At 44.3% G+C, this 24,007-nt stretch overlaps 1 protein-coding gene across 1 annotated transcript in view; it reads left to right on the plus strand.

Moving 5' to 3' along the window:
- The window catches only part of ADAMTS12 (ADAM metallopeptidase with thrombospondin type 1 motif 12), a 284,339-nt gene that overhangs the window by 151,534 nt on the left and 108,798 nt on the right, over nucleotides 1–24,007 (plus strand). Inside the window, exons 4-5 of the mRNA XM_008692662.2 lie at nucleotides 12,637–12,833; nucleotides 13,537–13,620. Of these exons, the coding sequence (XP_008690884.1) occupies nucleotides 12,637–12,833; nucleotides 13,537–13,620 (281 nt within the window). The remainder of the gene's footprint in view (nucleotides 1–12,636; nucleotides 12,834–13,536; nucleotides 13,621–24,007) is intronic.

Genomic DNA, 24,007 nt, shown 5'->3' on the forward strand with positions numbered 1-24,007 from the left:
ATGGTCTGAGAACACTTTGCTTAGTCTTAGATCTCAAAGATTTTCTCTTATTTTAAAAAATAATTATATAGTTTAACATTTTATGATTAAATCCACACATTCATACATTTTGAAGTAATTTTTATATAAGAAGGAAGGCTTAGGTCAAGGTTTTTCATTCATTTGTTTTGTCGATGGATGTCTAATCGCTCCAGCATCTCCTGCATTGAATTCCTTTCACCTTTGCCGGAAATCAGTGAGGCATCTTCATGTGGGTCTGCCTCTGGGTTCTCTCTCCTGCTCCATTCATCTGTGTGTTTGTGCCTCCTAATTGAAGCTTTTTAAAAATGAAATTGACCTATCTGGAAAACAGGGTTAGTAATACCTGCTGTCCAACTGCTACGTGGTCGAGAGAGGCAACTATGATCGTGTAAGGTACACGTTCTTGTTGGGAAGAACGACTTCCGCTCTTTCCTCTTACATTCTTTCAGCTTATCTGGCTGACATTGTTCAATTTTCATATTCCTATGCTGGGAACCATGCTGACTTACCAGTCAGTTGTGGACATGGGAAATGTTCACTTTATGGAGTCTTTACAGAAATAGTAACATTTTACTTCCATCTGCAGCCCTTTTGCAGGCTCTCTGGGTTCACCCCACCATCCCAGTGTGTGTTGGTTTAGAAACACAAGATAAGCAAAGCGGAACACATCTGAAAATAGTTTCAGATGAGGCAGTTTGGAATTCCAGGCCATTGTGAGTTTGTGAAAAGCTGCACCATCCAGCTTCTCTCTGCACCTTTGTTCGTCTTGATCACCCCCACCTGCTCTCCGCTCTCCTCTTTCTCGTCACATTCTACCCACCCCGAAAATCTACCTTCCACCCCGAGAAGAAAGTCCATTCCATCTGCTCACTACACAGAGAGCACCCCAATGGAAGTAAATTTGATTTTCTTCATTTCTGTAATCTCAGGGCCTGGCCACTGCCTGGAAAATACAGCTGCTCATCGAATCCAGCTTTCCTTGATCTCTTTTCCCTCCAAACACTTCTCTGCACGCTGAGTGGCTTTTAATCATTTATTGTTTATATGATTCTCTGTTTCTGGCTTATGGTTTTTTTCCTCCTCCAGGAAATGAGAGAACATCTTGAGCTTAAGAACTATAATTTCTACTTTATCTTTCCCCAGAGAGGCTTGTGCAGGCCTGGCAGGTTTTGAATACATGCTCCATATCTTATGCCTAATTAACTATCACAGTTAAGTATGGGCCATTCCCGACTTATCATGGTTCAGCTTACAGTTTTTCCACTTTACGATAGTGTGAAAGCCGTATGCATTCAGTAGAAAGCATACTTCGAATTTTGAGTTTTGATCTTTTCCTGGGCTAAGATTCTCTGTCTCTCTCTGTCTCAATATGGGGGGACATTAGGGAGCCACAGCTCCCAGTCAGCCTCACCATCATGAGGGAGACAAGAGATATGCCTACAACCTTCTGTCCCCGCACGACCCTGCCGTTTTTCACTTTCGGTACAGTATTCAGTTTACATGAGATAGTCAAGGCTTTATTATAAAATAGGCTTCGTGTTAGATGATTTGGCCCGACTGTAGGTTCACATAAGTGCTCTGAGCATGTCGAAGGTAGGCTAGGCTAAGCGACGATGTTTGGTAGGTCAGGTGTATTAAATGTATTTCTGATTTAATGATATTTTCAACTTACAGTGGGTTTATTGAGACATAACCCCATTGTATGTCAAGGAAGATCTGTATACATATTGAATTTACTCCCCCATTTTTGAGAAGAGAAAATTCCAGAGTTTCTCCTTCTAAAGCTGGGAGGCCCAAAGCCACATCCAAGAGGAGAGTTACATTTGGGAGACGTATGACAGAGTTGCCTTCTTGGGCAAACAAGGAGTTAGGTGGAGGATTAGAGAGGAAAATTATATGCTTGAAACATAGTCCAACAAAACAAGCAGAGTTACAGAGAGCACATCTCAGGTTCCCGATATTAAGCCAAAAAGAGCTGCCTAGAAAACGCTAACAACCTCAAGAGGGCAGAAGTGGGCAGAGGCATAAAGGTTGAGCCAAGACGAGCTTGTCTTGCACTGATGGATGGATTGTAGCCCTAGGACAGGGGGAGAAAGTCACAGAGGGCAGGACCAGCCAGGCTGCAGTCAAGGGTCCTGGAAAGGTTCAGGGAAATGTTTTAACTTATGTTACTGCCAAACCGCGTTTCACTGCAATGTGTTGGAAAATGGAATTTCTGGCTAATTAAAATGTGAGTTTATTTAGAAAAGTCTTACTTTGACAGCTGTACTAGTTGAAATGTTAATGCCTTAATAAACATACTTCAGTGATTGTGAAATAGTGATTGGTGAGTGAGTCTCTTTAGGGACCTAAAGGTCACTCTGGGACTGGTTGACGTGGTGATAGAAAGTGAGAGGTTGAGTGGATCTGTGTTCCCCCCAACATCCACCATCTATCATGGAAGTTACTTTTTTTTTCAATTTGTTTTTTAATTATGGTAAAATCGATATAAAATGAACCATTTTCCTTATTTTAAGGGTGCATTTCAGTGGCCTCATGCACATTTGCTTTGTTGTGCAGCCATCACCCCTACCCATTCGTCTCCAGAACTGTCTTCATCTTTCCGAACTGAAACTCTATACCAGTCAAGCAATAACTCCTCACACTCTCCCTCCCCTGGGAGCCCTTGGCAACCGCCATCCTGTTTCTGTCTGTACGAATCTGACTACTCCAGGTGCCTCATGTACGTGTAATCATACAGTCTTTGTCCTCTGGTGACTGGTTATTCCGCTTCGCATAACATCCTCAAGTTTCATTGATGTTGTAGCAGGTGTCAGGTGCTGAATATCATCCCATTGTACGTAGGGATATACACCGCATTTTGTTTATCTGCTCGTCTGTCAAAGGACAGGAAGTCACTTTTTTTTTTTTTTTAAGATTTATTTATTTATTTTAAAGAGAGAGTGAGAGCACGAGTGGAAGGGGCAGCGGGAGAGAGAGAGAGAGAAACCCAAATAGGCTGTGCTGAGCACAGAGCCTGAAGTGGGGCTTGATCTCACAACCTTGAGATCACCACCTGAGCCGAAACCGAGAGTCAGACCTTGAACTGATTGCACCACCAAGACGCCCAAAGAAGTCACCTTTTAGAATAAACCTAGGTGTCAGAACTATCTGATCTCTCTCTCTCTCCTTTAAAAAAATGGAAAAAATAATAGGTCAAATTACTCGCTTCTGAATGATGCTTCCTTGTCGTTTTGCTCTGGTGCGTGAGGAGCAAGATATAAGGCGAGGGCAGGGATGAGGCAGCCAGGCTGGCTAAAATCATGGCTCTCCCCAATCAGTGAAATTACATGAACATAACTGAATACAGCAGGAACTGCAGTTTTAACCTATTATAAACATCATATCTGTAGTTGCAGATAAGCTGAAGGAAAACAAAAGAACACTTAGCCCGACTCTGGTGTGTGGCCGGTGTGGGCTTGATGCTCCCCCACATTGTAATGTACTCCTTCCTTACAGCAATTCTGTGCGGCCGACTTTAGACAAATAATGAGACTCCGGATTAATAACCAAGCGTCTGGAGCTCTAAACAAGTTCTATGCAATAAAAATCTAATGCACAACACATGTAATTCTCAATTTTGTAGCAGCCAAGAATTAAAAAAAGAAACAGGTGAAGTTAATTTTAATAATTTTCTTAGCCCAAGATATTCAGAATATTATTTCAACACATATCAATGTAAGTTGTTTATGTGATAGCTTACATTCTTTTTTTTTTTCATACTAACTCTTTGAAGTCCAGAGTGTATTAAATCAAACCACAATGAGATACCACCTCGCACTGGTCAGAATGGCTAAAATAAACAATACAAGAAACGACAGATTTGATGAGGATGCAGAGAAAGGGGATCCCTCTTACACTGTTGGTGGGAATGCAAATTGGAGCAGCCACCCTAGAAAACAGTATGAAGGTTTCTGAAAAAGTTAAAAATAGAGCTACCCTAGGACCCAGCAATTGCACTACTAAGTATTTATCCAAGGATATAAAAATAGTGATTCTAAGGGGCACCTGCTCCCCAGTGTTTATAGCAGCAATGTTCACAATAGCCAAATATTGAAAGAGCCTGGATGTCCACTGACAGATGAATGGACAAAGATAATGAACTATTACTTAGCCATCAGAAAGAATGAAATCTTGCCATTTGTAATGATGTAAATGGAACTAGAGAGTATTATGCTAAGTGGTACTTAAGAAACAAAACTGATGAACATAGGGAAAGGGAAGGAAAAATAAAATTAGATAAAATCAGAGAAGGAGGCAAACAATAAGAAACTCTTAACTATAGGGAGCAAATGGTTGCTGGAGGGGAGGTGGGAGGGGGAGGGGGTAACTGGGTGATGAGCCTCGAGGAGGGCACTTGATGTAATGAGCCCTGGGTGTGTCTGCAACTGATGAATCCCTAAATTCTATCTCTGAAATTAATAATATGCTATATGTTAACTAATTTGAATTTAAAGAAATAAAAATAAAAGAAATCCAGGGTATTCTTGACACATACAGCACGTTTCAGGTACACTAGCGCCACCTGTGGCTGGTGGGCTATGTATTGTCCTGTGCTTCCCCGGACCACAGTGTTCTTTCCAGGGCCCGGGAAAGTGTGCTTATCCGGCTAAGTTCAGTGTTTCCGTTTATACGTCACGTATCTCTAGTTCCTTAATGGAAACGCTGGATCCTATTTTGAAAGCTCTTTGCCTTCACAGAAGAATGGCTGGGTGCTTACACAGAAGGAAAAATTCCTTTCTTTCCTTCTTAATCTTGCAGCTTCCCCCACCCTGGTCTCTTTGTCTTCCTTTGGAGAACCAGAAAATGAATGAATAGACACATTGCGTCAGATATCGCTCAATAATTATGTCGTTTACTGTGTGATTGCTGTTGCTAGGGAAGCACTGGAGATGGTTGGGGAGAATAGCCTCCGGGTACTTGGTTAAAAGGACAAACATTAACCAGAGAATTGGAGAAAATACTCAGAAAAATGCTGCTATTAAATTATAAATTGCGAAGAAAATAAAAGTCAAGGGCCTTCATCACATTTTTTAAGTTTATTTTTCCAACTTTAAAAGTAACATAGAAAACACAATAAAGCAGAGAAAAGAAAAAAATTACCCCGAATCCCACTTTCTGTAATGAATGAACTTCCAAGAAATTTGAGAGCTGGAATGGGGATGCCTTGTTACTTTGTGGGTTTCCCTCATCTGTTAGAGGCAAGAGAGCACCTTCCTTCAGAATAGCGGTTTCTTCAGGAAACAGAACTTGCCCAATTTCGATGTGCGCACACTTGTTGTTAGCATTCCGCTTCGGGGGTTGGGGATTGGAGGTGGGTAAATATGTCGAGAAAAATGTAGCAGTTGGAATGAATAAACAATGAAGATCAGATTAGACTCACTAGAATTCAAATATGTTTCTTTGTTTTATGTCATGCTCTATACACACTCCCGTCCCACAAATAAATAGGCAGTGAAGGAACCCGGATACTCATTCAGCAGACCCTGCATGTCTGATGACACCAGGCTCAGTGCTGAGTGTTGGGTTACACAGATGATTGAGACGCTGATCCAAGTTCTCCCTTGTAAAGAAAGGCTTACCCCTCAGGGGGGCGCTGTCCAGACCAGCAGGATGACCCAGGCAAAAGATTAAATGAAACACAGAGTTTGAGCTAAGAGAATTAAGTGGCAAATCCATTTATTTGCTACATTTGAGAATAGTTAAAATCCTGCCTTTGGTTCATAACAATGATAATCTCATCCTGACCTTTACTAGAGAAAAACAAATTGCAATCTCTCTTTTTGGCACTTGTCACAAGAGCAGAGCGGTCCATGATTGCAGCAGATACAATGTCCCCTAGGATTATAATTTATGTTTCCTGAGTTCCCCCTGCCTTGCATTACTTTGTCAAGTGTGTGATATCCCAGAGGGCACTGTGTTCAGTGCCTTCAGTGACTTTAGACTATTTAGGAAGCAGATTCTTAAGATACACGGGGAAAAGCTACACTCTGTAGCATTTCCTACTTTACAAAAAAACCCCACATTTTCGTAAATTGAATACACTATTTAGTAAATAGAGTAGGACTGAATTTCACCGTGAAAAACAGCACAATAATATGGTAGACAAGAAACCCTTAGCCCTTACTTCCAATATGAGAAACTTTAAAATTCTGGACGAAAAACTTTTTTTAAAAATTGCCCCAAAATGTCGATAGTGGAGTGGACATGAACATGAGCAGAGCTCTGAGAGGTTAAAAAAACAAAACAAAACACAACAAAAGAGACAGGGGAGGGGGGGAAGATGGGAATGCAGACACCAGAAGTTCACCAAATGCTTAAGACGAAGATGCTGGCTTCCCTGGAGCTCTGAATTCTGGGTTAATTTAAGAGCGTGTGTAGGTGATCTGTTAAGAAGATCATACACAGGGCTCATGGCATTGTGTTCTGCAGGACACGAATGGGCATGTAGCCTTTCTGAACGTGCTGTTTCTGGAAGCCATTTGGGGTGGTCAGTCTTAGTCCAGCTATTTACTCAGTGGAGGTGTTAAAAGAGAACCATTTGCTTATTTACACTTAATCGACTTGCTGATCCGAGGAGCGGGATCAGATGCTACCACTTGGAGAGGAAAGCAACCCACCCCTTGAGAGTTACGGATGAGCAGAGATAATGCTTACAGACATGGAAGGAGTGATGAACTCATCATATCCTTCAGGATTCTATGTTTATGTGTGACAGAAAACCCTAACTAAGATGTATTGATTTACTGAGTGCAAGGAACTCTTCTAGGTGCTGGGGATAGAAGGATGAACAAAACAGACAAAACAGCCCTCTTCCATTCTAGTTGAAAAATAGACTTTTATTTATCTCTCACATAAATGACATTTGGAGATAAGATGTCCAAGGCTGGCGTTGTCCTCCATAGTCATCAAGGACTCAGACTCCTGTTGCCTGTCTTCTAACCTGTTCTGTCTGTCTGGCTGCCATGTTCTTGTCCAGACCATCCACATTCAGGGCCACGAAGGAAGAAGAGGAAAAGAAGTCCCTGTGCCCTCCTTTTAAGCTCTATAAGTTACATGTGGTGTTTCCCCTTGTGTCCCATTGGTCAGAATTGAGCTGCAAGGGTGACTGAGAAATTTATTCTTGATTCTAGGAGGTCACGTGCCCAGCAAAAAAATCAAGAAGGAAGAGCCAATACTGGGACAACTGGAGGTCTGACACAGTCATAAAGGCAGGCACAAATTGCCTTAGACATGTTCAGTATTTGATATGATAGTTTTAGGGATTGGATACAAACCACAGAGCAGGAGCTTAGACAGATGGGAAAGGGACACTGAGCGGAGAGGGTCCCCACCTTAGGTTGCCCACTACCTTACAATGGCCTCGATCTGTTTGCATAGCACAGATTCATTTCTCCTCCCTGGATCAACAGTTGGCTGTAGGTCCTCTTTAGTATTAAGAAAAGCCTGCTAAGCAGTTGGGCTCATATTATTGAACACATACTGTGTTTGTAGGATTTGATCATCTTTAAAGTATTGCCAGCATAGGTAGATGAAGAGTTCCAGAGTGGGCCTTTTCTTGGAAGGTCCTGCTGAAGCCCAGGATCAGTCCTAGGTAATAGGTAACATGGTCTCATACTGGTCCATCATCCATCTCCCCACAGATAAAAGGGCTCCATTCTTCAAGAGCCCCCTCCCCTGTCTCCCCACTTTCTCAGTTGTTCTACTTAAGTCATATGTCTTTCTGATCCATTGAGATGTAAACCTTCATTAAGACCAGGGAGAACCCTGGGAAGAGAGCATAAGCTACTTGAAGAAACAGGTACCCTGCGTTTCTGTTCCCACTCTGTAGCTCCTGGAAAAGACGGCTTGTCCTTCATTTCTACAGATCATCTTAGAATGACAGATCCTTATTCTCTGAAGAAGCGTCAGCAGCATTTAACCTGAGTTTCTTCCTGAGCTAGGAATCCTTAAAAGCTGTATTTCCTAAGTGATGTGCCGACGAACATGAGGTATTAATGAGAGCTCTGAAAACAGCAGTCCCAAGGTCGAGAGAGCTTGGCAAGACTGGACTAAATTCCCTGCTTAGATTACAGTATAGCTAATTATTTACAAACTGGTGGAATTCTATATTCTATGAAAATGTAACTGTGCAGGAATAAAGTCTTTCTGAACACCTTCAGAAATGGAGAGCTCACCACCGAGGACCTAGAGGCTATGTGTAAGGCGCCTTTCATGGTGCCTTGGGTGAAGTGTGAAAGTCCCTCAGTTACTCACCATTTCCTTACTGAGCCAAGGAAGGCTGTCATTAGAGTTCTATCAATGTTTCAGCTTTTTGGGACTCATTATTCTACTTGATTATTTGAATTTTTGTTCTTTTCATACTCTTCTGCCCCTAGCTGCCTCTTCCATACTGGTCTTCACTGTGAGAAATGCATCAGCACATTTATGTCAGAGCACGAGGAAGGGAAAGAAAGCATGTGGGATTAGATCTCAAATCAGTGGAATTACTTGTCATTGTAAGTGTTAGTAATGAGTGAAACTGACAATGTGAAAGAAGACAATAACAGAGCGTATTGTTTTATAAGTTCTCATTCTGATTATTGGCTCTCTGGAGCGCTTTAAAAACCTCCCTTTCACCTGTACTTGATTTAATTATGTTGTTATTTTGGGAGGTTTCACATTTCCAAAATGATTCGTCATTTCCTTTCTCCTTTTTGACATGTTCTTAATGAAGCGAGGGCATTGTCAGCCGGGACCAGTCAGCCTTTGGGGAGCATAGATCATTTTGATTTTTTCAGGTACTTATACTTTTTGTCCACACCCCTAAACCTGGGGAATACTTGCTTTTGACATCGCCTGGTTATTAACTCTTAGACTCATGTTGCTTCGCTTGTTTATCATTAAAGACAGACATCTTCCCTTAGCAGTGGCCAGTTTTGAGAAATGGATAGTCTGTTACCTAAGGACAAAAGTAGTTTTGTCTTCTTTTTACTGAAAATGAGCTTCGTGCCCGAGGCATTTCAAATCTACCCAAAGCTGGCCCGAGGGGATGGCACTTCTGGCAGCTTAAGTATTGCTGCTACTGACTCTGGCCACCAACACTGACCTTCAGCTCAGTTGGGAATGGCAGCAGTGCTCTGGTCGTAAGTGTGTGACAGTGGCAAACTGCCGAGTTGTGTGGGCAGTGGAAGGTGTGTTTGTTCAGCTAGAACGACACCAGAGCTGAAAGGACCCTTAGAGATGGTGTCATCTGGTGGTTTAAAGCTCTGCCACGTGGAACCCTTTTCTGTGCCATCTGCCTCCTGTGCCTTGGGATTCTTTCTCTTCCTTCCTTTTTGCATAATCTTTGTCTGAAGAGAGGGTTCTGTTACTAAAATACATTTAAAAATTTTTTTGTTGTTTTTTTAAGTAATCTCTATGCCCAACATGGAGCTCGAACTCATGACCCACAGATCAAGAGTAGCATGCTCTATGGACTTAGCCAGCTAGATGTCTCTAAAATACATTTTAAAAGTAGGAGTTCATAGGCACCTGGGTGGCTCAGTTGGTTAAGCGTCTGCCTTCGGCTCAGGTCATGATCCTGGAGTCCTGGGATTGAGCCCGAGTCAGGCTCCCTGCTCAGCGGGGAATCCGCTTCTTCCCTTGCCTCTCACCCGCTCATGGTCTCTCTCTCTCTCTCTCTCTCTCTTGCTCTCTCTCAAATAAGTAAATAAAATTAAAAAAAAAACCCATATTATTAAAAAAATAAAAGTAGGAGTTCAGTTCACTTTCCTCATTCCATGGTGGTGGGGTGGGGGTGGTGATGAGAACACTGCTCCAAGGTCATGGGACTTAAAAGTGGCTCAGTGCAGAAGTGGTTCAGACCAGGCCCGTTGGGTTGGAGAGAGAACAGTTGGCAATGGTGGGCCTGAATAGAAGCTTTCTAGGTCCTATCAGACTTAAGATGTTCTTCTTTTTTCCTGGTGCCATTTCTCCAGCCACCCACTCTGGGTCCAGGACATCTTCTCTCAGTAGCATATACCTGGATTAAACAAGAGAAGTGAGACATTGTTTCCAGAAAGCTGGTATCAAAAACTCACCTGTTACCTATGGAGCTTCTCCTAGACAAATTTCCTTCAAGCATTGCTTAGGGCTGGTAGCGACGGGTCAGCTGGTGTCTAGTCCAGCTTTGCCCCTAGGATGACCGTCTTGAGCTAATCCTTTCTACTTTAACGAAGGTTAAATGAGGTCATCAGGGTGGGGTCCTAATTCAACAGGATTGGTGGCCTTAGAAGAGGAAGAGAGAGAGACCAGTCCATGTGCACACAGGGAGGAAAATCCATGTGGGCAGACAGTGGGAGGGTGGCCATCTGCAGCCAGGAAGGGAGCCGGCTCTCGGGCCAGCCACTTGCCAGAGCCTGCACTTGCTGGTGTCCTGACCTTGGGCTTACAGCGTCAAGGACTGTGAGAAAATAAATTTCTGTGATTCAAGCTATGGTATTTGTTACGGCAGCCTGAGCAGACTAAGACGGTCTGTGTGTGCTGGGGGGGTGACAGGCTCAGGGGAGCTTCTAGAATTGTTGGCATTTCACCTGCCCCTGAGGAACTGTCTGGATTGTCACCAGGCCTTGGAGATCAATGTGTAGGGCTGTCTTCTTGCACAGCCTAAAATTTTTTTAATAGAAGTGTTTCTTCTGTTAAGTCTGGGATGACTTCATGAGGACCCCACAAAGTCAGCCTAGATATACATGACCCTCTCTTCCTGCTCAGTCCCATAGGACCCGGATTGAATTCCACCACCACTGCAAAGCCTCTGGCACCACCCGTAATAGAACAGGCGTCTCTCTCCTTGGGAATTATTTGAAACCCATGACATTTTCATTATCACGAGGTTCTGGCCTTTAGCAAGGGCTTAGTGTAGGTCTTGTTGAAAATCTTCGGTTGGCACGTGTCTTCACCAGACCGCATTCTCATTTCCACACTTCCTCCTGCCTGCATTTACTGAGGACCCACCTGTTTGTGGGAAAAATGGAAATAACTTAATAGGCTTTTAAAGTATCTTTTGTTTTTTTTCTTAAACTCTGCTGCTTGATGTTGAGGAGATAAAAGGTGGAGGAGGAGGGCGGGTCAAGGCAGAGATGTGCGACAAGAAAGGACTGGGGGAAGCCGAGAGATCACCTTTATTCTACCAGCGTCGCCGTGTCAGCCGCCGGCCAGCACCTAACCATAGGCACCTGAGGCCTGAGCAGAAAGAGGGGCGCCCACAGCTGCAGCCAGCAGCACGGGGTCCTGCTTTAATGAATGGGCTACATATTGCAGGAAGCTGGTGGAAGCCTCTGCGAGGGGACCCCCACCGAGGGGGGTGGGTGATAAGCCTACAAAGTCAAGGGAGGGGGCTCAGGGAGAGCACTGAGCATCCCTGCAGCTTGGAAGAGGTTGGCTCCTCGGCCCTTCCAGAATGCAGGCCATACGTGGGCTCAAGGGTGGCTTGCTCCCTGGCTTGCACAGGGAGATTTGGAAACAGTCTGAAGCATTCCCATGAGCTTCGAAAAGAGGGTGACAGACGGGGGGGGTAGGTGGGGTGTAGAGTTAGAACCCACTGAAAACATCTCTGGAGATTTCTTAGGAAAGGCATACTTGTCCATGCAAAGCAGGTGGAAAAAGGAAAATAGAAGGTTGTTCTCCCACAGACAGATGAGGGGTACTGATCTCATTTGCAAACCTTCACAAGACTTCCCTGCAAAGCTAACATAATCCTGGTTACTTTACCAAAGTACAGTTTTATTATTTTCAAGTAAAGCTCATAATAAGTGAATTTGAAATTATTTAGACTTACGTCTCTCTCTCTCTCTCTCTCTCTCTCTTTTTTTTTTTTTTTTTTTTTTTTTTTGGTAACTACTCCTTGGAGTGTTCTGACTTCACATAGACAGTGAAACTGGGGAAGCAGGAAGGGTTACATAGCAAACAAGTGTATACACTCTCCCTTTGTACCTTCTGGAAGTATATGTAGCTTTTCCAGCTTACATGTTCTCCAGTTGTATGCATGCTTACTCGGAGGGAGACAATGAGGCGTCTATGAAAAACTCATGATTTTAGGGCATAGAATGGATCTTCTGGACCTTCTGGACCTTAATGGGCTGTGTGACTTTGGGGAAATTATTGAACCAGGCATTTTGAACATTAATTTTCACATGTGCAAAACAGAGATGGAAGTACGTCCCTCAAATGTTCATGAGGATAAACAACTTGGCATTTTAAAACCTAGTACACTGCTTTGCTCATAGTAGGCACTGAATAATTTAGAGGAGGAGGAGAAGAAAATGTTCCCAATTTTTATTATAACATCTTTTTAATAGTAAGGGACCTATTTAATGATATAAGTAATAATTATTTCGAAGAAATACTTGGAACCTCCTATAAGAGGCAGATTTCAGCTCTCTTGGTCATAATCATTCAAATTGGTCCCTTCTCCCATTTCAGACATGTATATAAGAACATTGAATTCCCACGTTGTTAAACATAAATTAAACTTATGGCCTTGCATCTTTAAAACATAGGTGAGTAATATATGAGAGATACATAGCATTAGCCCACGGTCTTCTGTTTAATGTTTAGATGGTCTTGCCACCTCCCAGAAGCTGGAACGACAACGAGAGAAGTGGGAGAGGAACCACTGGCCTGGCAGAGGCCTGTCTCGGCGTTCCATCAGCAAAGAGCGGTGGGTGGAGACGCTGGTGGTGGCCGACACGAAGATGATTGAGTATCACGGGAGCCACAGCGTGGAGTCCTATATCCTCACCATCATGAACATGGTATGTCAGACTGTGGGGCAGGGAGTGGCAGCTGGGGAACAGGTGTCAGCCTCCAAAAATAAAAGAGACCTTTTTTGTTCTTTTCATGCCATACCTAAGTGAGGAAGGATGGAGATTCAGGGCCAATTAGTCTGTCTCTTAAAAATGTATATCCTAGGGAAATTGGGAATTTAGCATATTTTTTCTACTAGTTATATCTCAATTGACTCAATCCTTTCCATATGAGTTTGTTTCGCCAATTTATGTTAGCGCACAGATAAGTAAACTGAGGCAAAGAACTAGAACATGATATCCTCAAAGTAGTTAGAATTCGACTAAAGTTAACAATGCCTGATTTCAGACTTCCCTTTTGCGTTCTTGATGTTTCCACCTTCCCAGAGAGAGTGTTAGTCCTGTCGAGGTGGGGAAAGATATTTGCCTCCGGAACTGATAATAAAAGAGAGAAAGACTCTGGGTCAGGGAAAGGGCCACAGAGAAGGAAGGCACCAATTCCTCAAACACACAGCCAGCCAGTCACCTTGGAAAGGTTGCCTTTAAGTACCATAATGTGGATTGGGCCAGGGGCATCTCTCACTCTTCGTTGTAGTCTCCCCAGAATTCCTGATCTCTAAGACAACATTTATTTTAAGTGTATCACAATGCTATTTTCCACCGCCCCTGGCATTTATCATGTGAGCTAATGGTTTTCCATTTCTGACTCTAGGTCACTGGGTTGTTCCATAACCCAAGCATCGGCAATGCAATTCACATTGTTGTGGTTCGGCTCATTCTACTTGAAGAAGAAGAGGTAAGGGGTAGTTTCTCTCCACTCTTCTGACCTGTATCCTTACACTCCCTACCTCCTTTTTTCAGGACAGCTCTTGATGGACAAGAAAGGGGGCACCAGGAAGGTGTTTAGAAGCCCATCGAGAAGGAAAATGATATTTCTGTATTGTTTTCTTGGGAATTTTGTGCTGTCAAGTGGGAGATGGAGAAGTTTCTGACATAGACATTGTTGGAACCACCTGGCCATCATTTCCTCTAGTAACACACAAGTTAGATTTACAGCAGTGACTGAGAATGTTCCACCATGAAGTAGTTGCGTGGTTTCAATAAAAGTTAGGAGGGACACGGAAATGTTGAACCCTTTATACTGTTTATTTACCTCTTGCATATTCATACATACCCTTCAACTCTGGACCGTCTTGTCTCTCTGTACTTTTGCCCCTGGAAACATCATCTGTTCTCAGAGACTCACTTGGCTTCTCCACGCTGGGACTCTCAGTTGCTACTTCAAACCCAGACCTCTCCCTTACGCTCCAGACTCCCGTCCAGTTGCCTCCTTGCCATCTCACCCTGGATGTGTCAGAGCCCACCCAAACTTGCAAACTCAGTAAGTCCACTGTGGCACTCTTGATTGCTCCGGGCCCGGATCATCTCAATTCTTCCTCCCCCCATGCTCCAACCTTCCGTGTTACCCACCTCGGTAACCACACACAAGCCTAGGGGTCATTCTTGAATCCTCCTTTTCTTGCTGTCCACATTCAACAGAAAGGCTCACAGCGCTACCTTCAAGATCATCTCAAGACCACCCGCTGTCCATCATCTCTACAGTCATTACGTTGCTCTAGGCCTTATTGTAATCTTGCTGCAGGGAACTCCCAAATGGTCTTCTTGTTTTAAGACTTGCCCTCCATAATCCTTTCTCTATGTACCAGTTAGACTGATAATCTTAAATGAAAATTGAGTCACTTCACTGCACAAAACTGTTGAATATCTTTCTGTTGTTTTTGGAACAAAATCAAAAATTTCTATGCCCTGCAGAGATTTTCATGATCATGCCTTCATCCCCTTTTCCAGTCTTTCCTTATGTCGCTCTCTGCCTTGTTTCCCACCCTTGAACTCCCTGGACTTCAGGTAGGTTCTGGAACTCTCACAGCCCTCTTCAGCCTCATGGCTTGTGCGCTTATGGTTCCCAATGCCCGAAACACCCATCCCTTGGCTCTGCTGTGGCTGGCACATTCTCTGGCACCTGCCAGACCTTTGTTTAACAAATGCTACCTCTCCAGCGAAGAGTGGAGACTCTCAGTGACCAGCCGACTTAAAGCCAACCCTACTTGCTGTTCTCCATCACGGAATAAAGTTTACTTCCTTTACCGGTACTCCTCCCACAGTTCGCTGCTGTTCTGTACATTAGTTTACTCTTCTCCTGCCTATCTTAGCCACCATCACAATGTGAATTCCTTCTTTATTCTTGACTGTATTCCCAGCCCCTAACACAGTGCCTGGGATGTGAATGAATGAAGTGACATTCAAGGAAGGAATGAACCAGCCAAGCTGGTGAAATGCCTTTGCAATCTACCGACCTCACCCAGCACCTGAAATATGTGAAGAATGGCCTCATTCAACTCTCGCTTGGCGAGACACTTGAGGCCAAAAGGCTCAAGGCAGAATTTACTATTTTCTGACCTCCACAATCAGAAGACTGAATAACAATAATATCTGGAGTCTGGATCCATTTTCCTTTTTCTCTCCCTACCATCCCCCACTTCCTGAATCACCCCAGCCATACTTTGGGTATCTGGGAATACTGATGGATGTATTATTTTTCTTCCTGTGAACTTTTGTTATGAAAATTTTTCCAAAACTTGGAAACCAAGCAACACAAAAGCAATGTCATTTCAATGTCTAACATGACCTATCTGACTCTAGGGGAATGCAATTTTGCCTAATTATTATGTGCTATTGAGTAGGTCCTAGACACAGTAAAGTTAGGTATTAACGTGTAGAAAACTGACAGGGTACAAATGGTTTTTGTCCAGAAAAGGTGAAAATAATTTGTGTCTAGCAGAGAACTCTAAAGGTTGCGGTTTTATTGGTCTGTGGACTAATTTTGTATCTAATTTAGCGGTCTGACTTCAGCATATTTTCTTTATACTTTCACCACCTATGGTAGCGTCACTTTCCTGTACCTGCCTTTGAACCAGCTTAGACATCTTGTCTATCTTCTTATTAATGAGTTAAGTACATCCCTAACATGCTCACTGCATATTTATATGAGAATTACATTTTTAGCTTTTATACTTTGATACTTTGGAAGACAAATATCATCTACTGTATAATGGTCTCTCCTACATGCATGCTTAGCTGCAGAATGTGTAGAAGGTTAGGCTTTCAGACAAAAAAAAAGCCAAGGAAAAACCTTTCCCCTCTGCAGTCCCTGTAATAGTGCTAGTCAGACCGTAAGGTGCACCTTCCATGGATTAGGCGAGGGAAGGCTAAGCTGAGTTTTAGAGGGTGGGAAGGAATTAACTAGTGAGCAAGGACATTCCAGGTTGAGGGACCTGCACGGTCAGCGTGAGCTTGTAAACGAGCATCTTACACATAAGGACACATGACTGTGAACACATCACTGATAATGAACCCCCAAATGGGAGGCTGTGTAATCTAGCTGTGCACAGAGGGGACAGTGGACTATGCAGGAGGCAGGAGAGAGAATCGTGGGTCCCAAACTGCCCCCTCCATGCACAGCTGGTCATGTTGCTCACCTGGTCTCTGTGCTGACATCATTACTCTTCCAGGTGTGGAAGCCAGCGATCCAGAGACATCCATGACACCTCCCTCTCCCACCCCTCATATCCAGTCCATCATTAGGTGTTACCAATTTTGCCTGACCATCTGCATTTCTATCACTTAAATTCAAGATGGAGTCCTCTCTTTCCTGGGCTACAGTTGTGTTTAATCTGGTCTGTTTGGATTCCTTTCAATCTCGTTTTCTCATTGCAGCCAGGATGATCTCAAAATGGTAATCCAATCATCCCCACCCCCCTGGCACCCAGCTCCCACCCCTGGTTTAAACCCATCCAGTGCTTTTCTTTTTTTTTTTTTAATGTTTTTTTATTGTATTATGTTAGTCACCATACAGTCCATCCCTGGTTTCTGATGTAAAGTTCGATGATTCATTAGTTGCGTATAACACCCAGTGCACCATGCGATACGTGCCCTCCTTACTACCCATCACCAGCCTATCCCATTCCCCCACCCCCCTCCCCTCTGAAGCCCTCAGTTTGTTTCTCAGAGTCCATAGTCTCTCATGCTTCATTCCCCCTTCTGATTACTCCCCCTTTCTTTATCCCTTTCTTCCCCTACCGATCTTCCTAGTTCTTATGTTCCATAGATGAGAGAAACCATATGATAGTTGTCTTTCTCTGCTTGACTTACTTCACTTAGCATTATCTCCTCCAGTACCATCCATGTTGCAGCAAATGTTGAGAAATTGTTCTTTTTGATAGCTGAGTAATATTCCATTGTATATATGGACCACAACTTCTTAATCCAGTCATCTGTTGAAGGGCATCTCCATCCAGTGCTTTTCTAATTCCCTCTCTCATCTCCTACCGTGCCCCTCTTGCCTTTGGGATAGAGCAGTAGTCTTCTCCTAATGGTGTCCCCTGCCACTGGTCTTGTTGTTGCCTGGACTGTCTTCCTTCTTGTCTTCACTTAGTTGACACCTTAATCCTTCAGATACCAGCTCAGTTCAGGGTCGGTTCACTGGGGGAGGCTTCCCCCACCTTCATGCCAGCAAGATTCTAGCACGTACGTTCACAATGCTGTGCATTTCTCCTTCACAGCACATATCACAGTTATAATTTCACATCTGTTTGTTTGATGTGCTTCCCTTCATTAGTATATAAGATTGAAGGCAGAGGCTGGGTCTGCAACCATCTAGCCTTATTGGTATATAATAGATAAGGGAAAGAGTGAGCAGGTGAAGTCAGCAAAGGGCGAAGATGAGGGTCAGCATTGGCCGCGGTCATGACAAGACTTGATAAGGGATAGAGCTCATATAAAGGGATGTGGATCTAATTCTAGGGGATCCTCTGGGTGGTTCCAAACTGAGGGATGAAATGGAGAGAAAGGCACTAGAGAGATGGTTCTAGGGCTCCGTGCAAAGTGATATGAGGTGGGAATGCTGAGGCTGGCCTCTTCCGTAATGCCTTTCTACAACTCCCGTCTTTCTGATTCGAGTCACATCTGACAGCTGACATCATTTTGGACTTCCTTTCCTGTAGTGGGTCCAAGAGAATTTGTGGTTAATACATAAAGTAAAGTTTTTGTTTGCTAGTCACTGCTAGGTAAAAACCATTATGGATTTTCATCACGTTTTGAGAATAAGCCAGGATAATGGGATATGATACTCAACTTGGCACACCTGGAGGCTTCCTCAAAGACTAGGTGGTCATGTTTCAGACCAGTGAATACTGAGGTACCCAAAACCAGGTGCTGCAAAGACATGTCAGGCATATTGAGACATCGTGGGCCACGAAATCAAAGAGCAGCTTCAGGTAGGAGGCAGTGTGCTCTCGTTCCTATCCTGCCTCCCTCCAGCCCTGAATCAAGTTCTCATTTTCCTCTTATGACCCTAATCCTATCCTTTGAACTTTTCATTCTCCCTCAAAGACTTGGACACAGACTTGGCCTCAAGCGCTTTCTGCGTTAGACCAATTCGATGGCCTCCCCATTCCCCTTTTGGGCCAGAGGTTAAGGATAGGATTACTCTCCCCCTTCCAGCTCTTGTAAGCAGTTGACATCAGGGAGAGTACCAGCTTTATCATTAGTCCCTCCCCTTTCAAGCTATAGGAACTTTGGTAGGTTATTTGACCTGTTTGTGCCTCCATTTCTTCATTTTGTAAAATGGGGATAATTCTACTTCCCAGGGTTACCGTGAGAATCAGACATGTGAATTCCTGCATTAGTTAGGGTAGTATCTGGCTCGTAGAAACCAGTGGGTAAATGTTACTGGTTAGCGTAATCCTTCTTCTCATAATCACTTAGTCCCACCACAACCCTGTAAACTTGTTGCCGTGATGCTCCTTTCACAGAACTGTGCAGAATTGTTGAAGGAAAATAGAAAATAGGAAGGACAAGGTTAGGATTCTAAGCTGGAGACTTCTTTTAAGAACAGGATAGAGAAAAAACAGGGATGGGAGTGAGTTAGGATGAGACCAGATGGATCCCAGTCTCTGCGCTGTCCAGGGTCGGATCCTGAGGGCATCAGGCTGGCTTGAAGGAGCAGCAGCAGGGCTGGCAGGCGGAAAGATGGTGACTGTTTTCACAGAGGATGAATTTCCCTCTTGGGCTCGGAGTGATTTAATGTTGGGTTCCCTTTTTCGAGACTCTGGAGTTAAAAGCCTGTTAGCTTTGGGAATTCAAGGTGGTGATTTCCCCTGCCCCTAGGAGGATTTTTAGGTCTGTAATAACCTATGTAATTATAGCTCTTTCAGGATAAATGTCAAAAATATTGGCAAAGAATTTGTACACTCACCACTTTTTTAAAATCAAGAATCTTTTCCTCTGATAGATGAGTTATTCCTTAGTTTTCACATAAAACTTTGTACTGTTTTCTCTTCTCTGTCCAATCTCTTTTTTTCTTGGGAACCTAAGCCTGGCTGGCAGAGAATAATCAGGTTATGCACTGAACCCCAAGCTGCTACTAGCAATTCCCAAGGAAATTGATACAGGAATTTTTTCATTATAAAGGGAGCTTACCCAGAGAGAACAATTAATAGCAAAAGCCGTATTTTGCAAAATCATTTCTCATCTCCCATGTAGGGCTGTTTGAGATGTTGCTAATTTCCTAGAGGTCTTCTTTGTGTCCTTCGGTATCACGGACCCAAATGAGTTGGGAAGGGGAAGTGGAGAGTGAATTGGACTCACTTGAGAAAATGAGAAAAAGAACAAAAATGGAAAGCTATTTTTGGGGGGTGAAATCAGTGTGGATGGGGGTTTGTCTTGATAAACTCAAATAATTAACGAGGGTGCTTTCTGGAACACATGTAGTCTGAGTCTCCCCGTATTCAGTGAGCCAGCATGACCTCCCTAAATTTCTTGGCAACTCGGGCATGCTCAGGGCATGTAGTATTGAGGCAGAGCTAATTAACGCTTCTCAAGCCTTCTGTGATCGAGTGCATTCAAGAAACTAAACGAGGGTTTCCTGGACTAACCTTTTATGAGACCTGGAGATGAAGAGGCCAAGGGGGTGCAGAAAAATTGTGCTCACTTAAGACCTCCTGGCAGAATCATGACATTTAGTAGAAAAGTAGTGAGGTATCCTGATGACCCTGTCACTGAACTTGTGTTAAATCCCACGTATTGTGGATAGAAGTTCTACATAGGGGCAAGATACCCAGCCACAAATGATCAGCAGCTTAGTTCATTGTGCACTTGTTTTGTAAAAAAAAAAGAAAAGAAAGAAAGACAAAAGCAGTGGGAAGAAAGCCAGCAAGATTTTGAGGGGAGCCTTCAGGTCCTAACATTTTTTTTTTCTCTTCAGTGACTAACCTCCAGGTTATCCCAGAATTGCCCTTGTAGGAGTGATGGAATGTCGAAGAATAATCCCATTTGTTGCCGTCTGCTTTTCAGCTCCTTTCCTCTCCTTCACTCCCTCTGCCAGTCGTCCCACTGCTAGCTTATCTCGACAACCTCGCTGACCCAGCCCGTGTGTGTAGACGGTTCAGCCTCGACCTAGCTCTTCTGACTCCTGGGTCTCTGTTCTCCCTTCTCGTCTTCATCGTGGTCAAGAGCTGGGAAGGGTGGTAGGTTCTGTTCCGCCTGCAAGCTCACCATGCTTCCCTGGATGCGATGCTAGGAGAGGACGTGAGCCTTCCGGGCAGGGATGGAGGACTTTCTTCCTCACAGCACACACGCCGCTCGAGCTTCATGTCTGCAGCTGCCCCTCTTGTCCCCCACCGGGGTGACAGGGGCAGCCCACGTGGATGCTGGGATCAAGCGGGTTTGATCGTGGCTGAGGAGTGCCAACATCAGGAAACATCAGCCCTTCAGAGGGGCTTGTGAGCAAACTTGTCAGCTTGTGCCCTGGGGGGAGCCATTGTCCTTTTCTCCCCCCTGGACAGCAAAGAAATCTGTCCTCTTCCCTGGAGGGGAACACTGCATCTGTACTCCCAGTCTGTTTCTACACAACGTCCTTGGAAAGAGACAAAAGCTGTCGGTGCCTTTGCTCAGATCATGTGGAGAAACACCTCCCAGCAGTTCCTACCGCAGTCACCAGAATTATTATTACAGATGCCGGTTGCTCTGTTCTTACGCCTTTGACCCCTTAGCTTCCGCTTCTCTAACCTGCAGGAGGTCTTGCCTCCTCACTGACTCACCACGAAACCTTGTCCCCGTGGGAGCTGTGCTTTTGTCCAGCACAGTGGGTGTATTCTTCACCCTTCTCCAGTCCTGGGGGGTGGTTGTGCGGCCTCAGTGTGGTGTGTATACCTGCTGTTAGGGCAGTGCCTGACATGAGCAGGCGAGTAAACCTCTGTTCTTGCTCTGAAAGAGCTAAGGAGGAAAACAGGCGTGCAGTTTGATAATTCTAACCCAGGCAGCAAGTGCCATGCGTCAGGTGGGCACAAGAGAAACTAGAGGGAACCTAATCCAGAATGAGGTCAGGGAAGGCTTCCTGGAAATGCTCAGATTGAGTCTTAAAGGATGGATGCAGAACAGGTTGAAGGGGTAAGAGAGGGGAGAAAGGCATTCTAGGTAGAGGAGCAGCTCGAAGAAAGCAAGCTAAAGGGGCGCCTCGGTGGCTCAGTCGGTTAAGGGTCTGACTCTTGGTTTCTGCTCAGGTCACAATCTTAGGATTGTGAGATGGAGCCCCATATTGGGCTCTGTGTGCAGCAGGAGTCTGCTTGAGATTCTCTCCCTTTCTTTCTCCTTCCCCTTCTGCCCCTATCCCCATTCTCTCTCTCTAAAATGAAGAAAATATTAAAAAAAAAGAAGAAGAAGAAGAAAAGAAACAAGGTAAAAAGAGCATGGTCTATGGCATGTGGGCAGGGGGTGCGGGTAATATCAGCCGTTTGAATGTTGCTGGAGCGTAAACTGTGAGGTTGCAGATGAAGGGAGAGCTTCCTGAAGGTCAGACTTTGAAGGGTCTTGAGCTGCGGGTCATGATACGGGTAGAGTTTGGTTCTCACCAGATCAGCCCGGGAACAGCACAGAGATGGATTTAAGAACAAGGAAGAAGGGAGAACCATTATGAGATGATGCAGGTGTAAACTCAGGCACGAAATGATGAGTTTCAGCTCGGGCAGCAGGGAGTAAAGCGGGAGGGGAGGCCGACTTAGCAGCACGTGGGGACAGATGGGGATGCAGGATGTGGGGAGAGAAGACCAACTGGAGAGACATCCTGGTGTTTCTAGATGAGACCGCTAAGCCGACGGTGCTTCAAGCAAGAGGAACCAGGAAGAGTAGCAGGTTAATACTGTGGGGGCAGGATTTGGGGGATGCTGAGCTGGGGGCTCCTCTGGTGCTATTTAGAGGGTGCCCATCAGGAGGCTTGCGTGCACGAGTCTGCACTCTCGGAGAGGTTTGGGGTGAGATACAGATTTGAGAGCCAGCAGCACATTGACGATTTCCCCAAATCTGACTGCGATTGAGAGTGAACTAAGCAATGAGCCAAAAGAAGGGCAGAAGAGCCTGTAGCGGAGCCTGAGAAGTGGTCAGAGACCAGGAGGAGGACGAAGAACTGGGTGTCTTGCAAGTGGAGGGTCTCTTCCTGTGTTTGTCTCCTCCCGAGGGGTGGGAGTGTGACCTGGGGGAGTAGAAATAAGCAATAATCATCCACTGGCTAACTGCTGAATCATTCCAGTTATTCAAGCAATACGTTTAGAGAAGTCTTCAACTGTCTGGAAACCACTAGTCCCGGACTAGTAGCTGCAAACCAACACCTGCTGTGTGACTTGGCTAAGGTTGTGCCCCTCTCTGGCCTGGATTTCCTCACTGTTGAAGTGAGGAGAGTGGAAGCATGAAACCTCAGGCCCTTCGGGGAAATGGGCTCTGAGTGGTGATGGGAAAACTGGAGGCAGAGTCTGTGCTGCAACATCTGCTAAAGGACCCTGCTTTCCCCAGGACGGTGAAGAGCTGTCCTTGCTGACGCTGACTTTGGCTCAGGTACTGGGGAGAGTGGAAGTTTGTAAACATTCACTTTTCTTTAGACAAACATTCATGGATTGGTATGTAAGGCTTACAAAATGGTGAGTCCAGTCAATATTGAAGCAAAAATCGAGCTTTTCTGATCCGGTGGTATCCCATCTTGAGCTGTGTGCCCCCACCAGGGACTTCGTGAGTCAAAGGAGAACATTCTAAGACAGGGTCCCTCTGCTTCTGCCTGTGTGGTCACCTTAACTCTACTCAGTTTGTATATTTATGGCTACTTGGACAGGGAACTTAATTGACCCTTTGTGTGGATATGTGAGTGTGTGAGTGTGTGGGCTCTTCCTGCCCACTGTCACCCATTGAAAGTTTCCCTTTGATTCAAAACTGTGGAATTTCACAAAAAATTAAGTAGTAAGTAACCCACATAGAATCATACTGAAAAGTGTATTACATGACTTTCTATTGCAACCCTTGAGCTTTAATTCAGACTAGTTATTATTTTTAAGATATTTTAAAAATATTTTTTGTTTTGAAATAATTATAGATTCACAAGCAATTGGAAGAAATAGTGTAAGGAATTCCCTTATGTCCTTCACCCATCTTCTCCTAGTGATAACGTCTGGCATAACTGCAGTGCAAGATCCTAACCGAAAAGTTAATATTTGTACAAACACTTACCATATTCAGATTTCATCAGTTTTACCAGCACTGATTGGTGTGTGTGCGTGTATGTGTGTGTGTGTCTCTGTGTGTGTACATTTCATTCTATGGAGTTTTAACACATGTAGATTTATGTGACTATTGCTACAATATAGAACGGTTTCATCACCAAGTCTCCACATGCTACCCTTTTGTACCTCCCTTCTGCCTACCACCCTAACCCTTGGAAAGCTCTAGTCTGTTCTCTATGTCCATAACTATGTCATTTCCAGAATGTCATACAAGTGGAATCATAGAGTATGTGACCTCTTGAGATTGGATTTTTTCATTCAGCATAATTCCCTCAAGATATACCCAAATTGTGTGTCTTCAAGCATTTGTTCCATTTTATTTTGTTTTATTTTACTTAACTTTATTTTATTTTATTTTAGAAAGAGGGAAAGAGTACAAGCCAGGGGAGGGGCAGAAGGAGAAGGAGAATCAGGCTCCCCACTGAGCAGGGAGTCCAGTGCGGGCTTTGATCCCAGGACCCAAAGATCATGGCCCGAGCAGAAGGCAGACACCTAACCGACTGAGCCACCCAGGCCCCCCCCCCC

The sequence above is a fragment of the Ursus maritimus genome, unplaced genomic scaffold (genome assembly GCF_017311325.1).
Source record: "Ursus maritimus isolate PB19 unplaced genomic scaffold, ASM1731132v1 scaffold_15, whole genome shotgun sequence".
In the NCBI taxonomy this organism is placed as follows: Eukaryota; Metazoa; Chordata; class Mammalia; order Carnivora; family Ursidae; genus Ursus; species Ursus maritimus.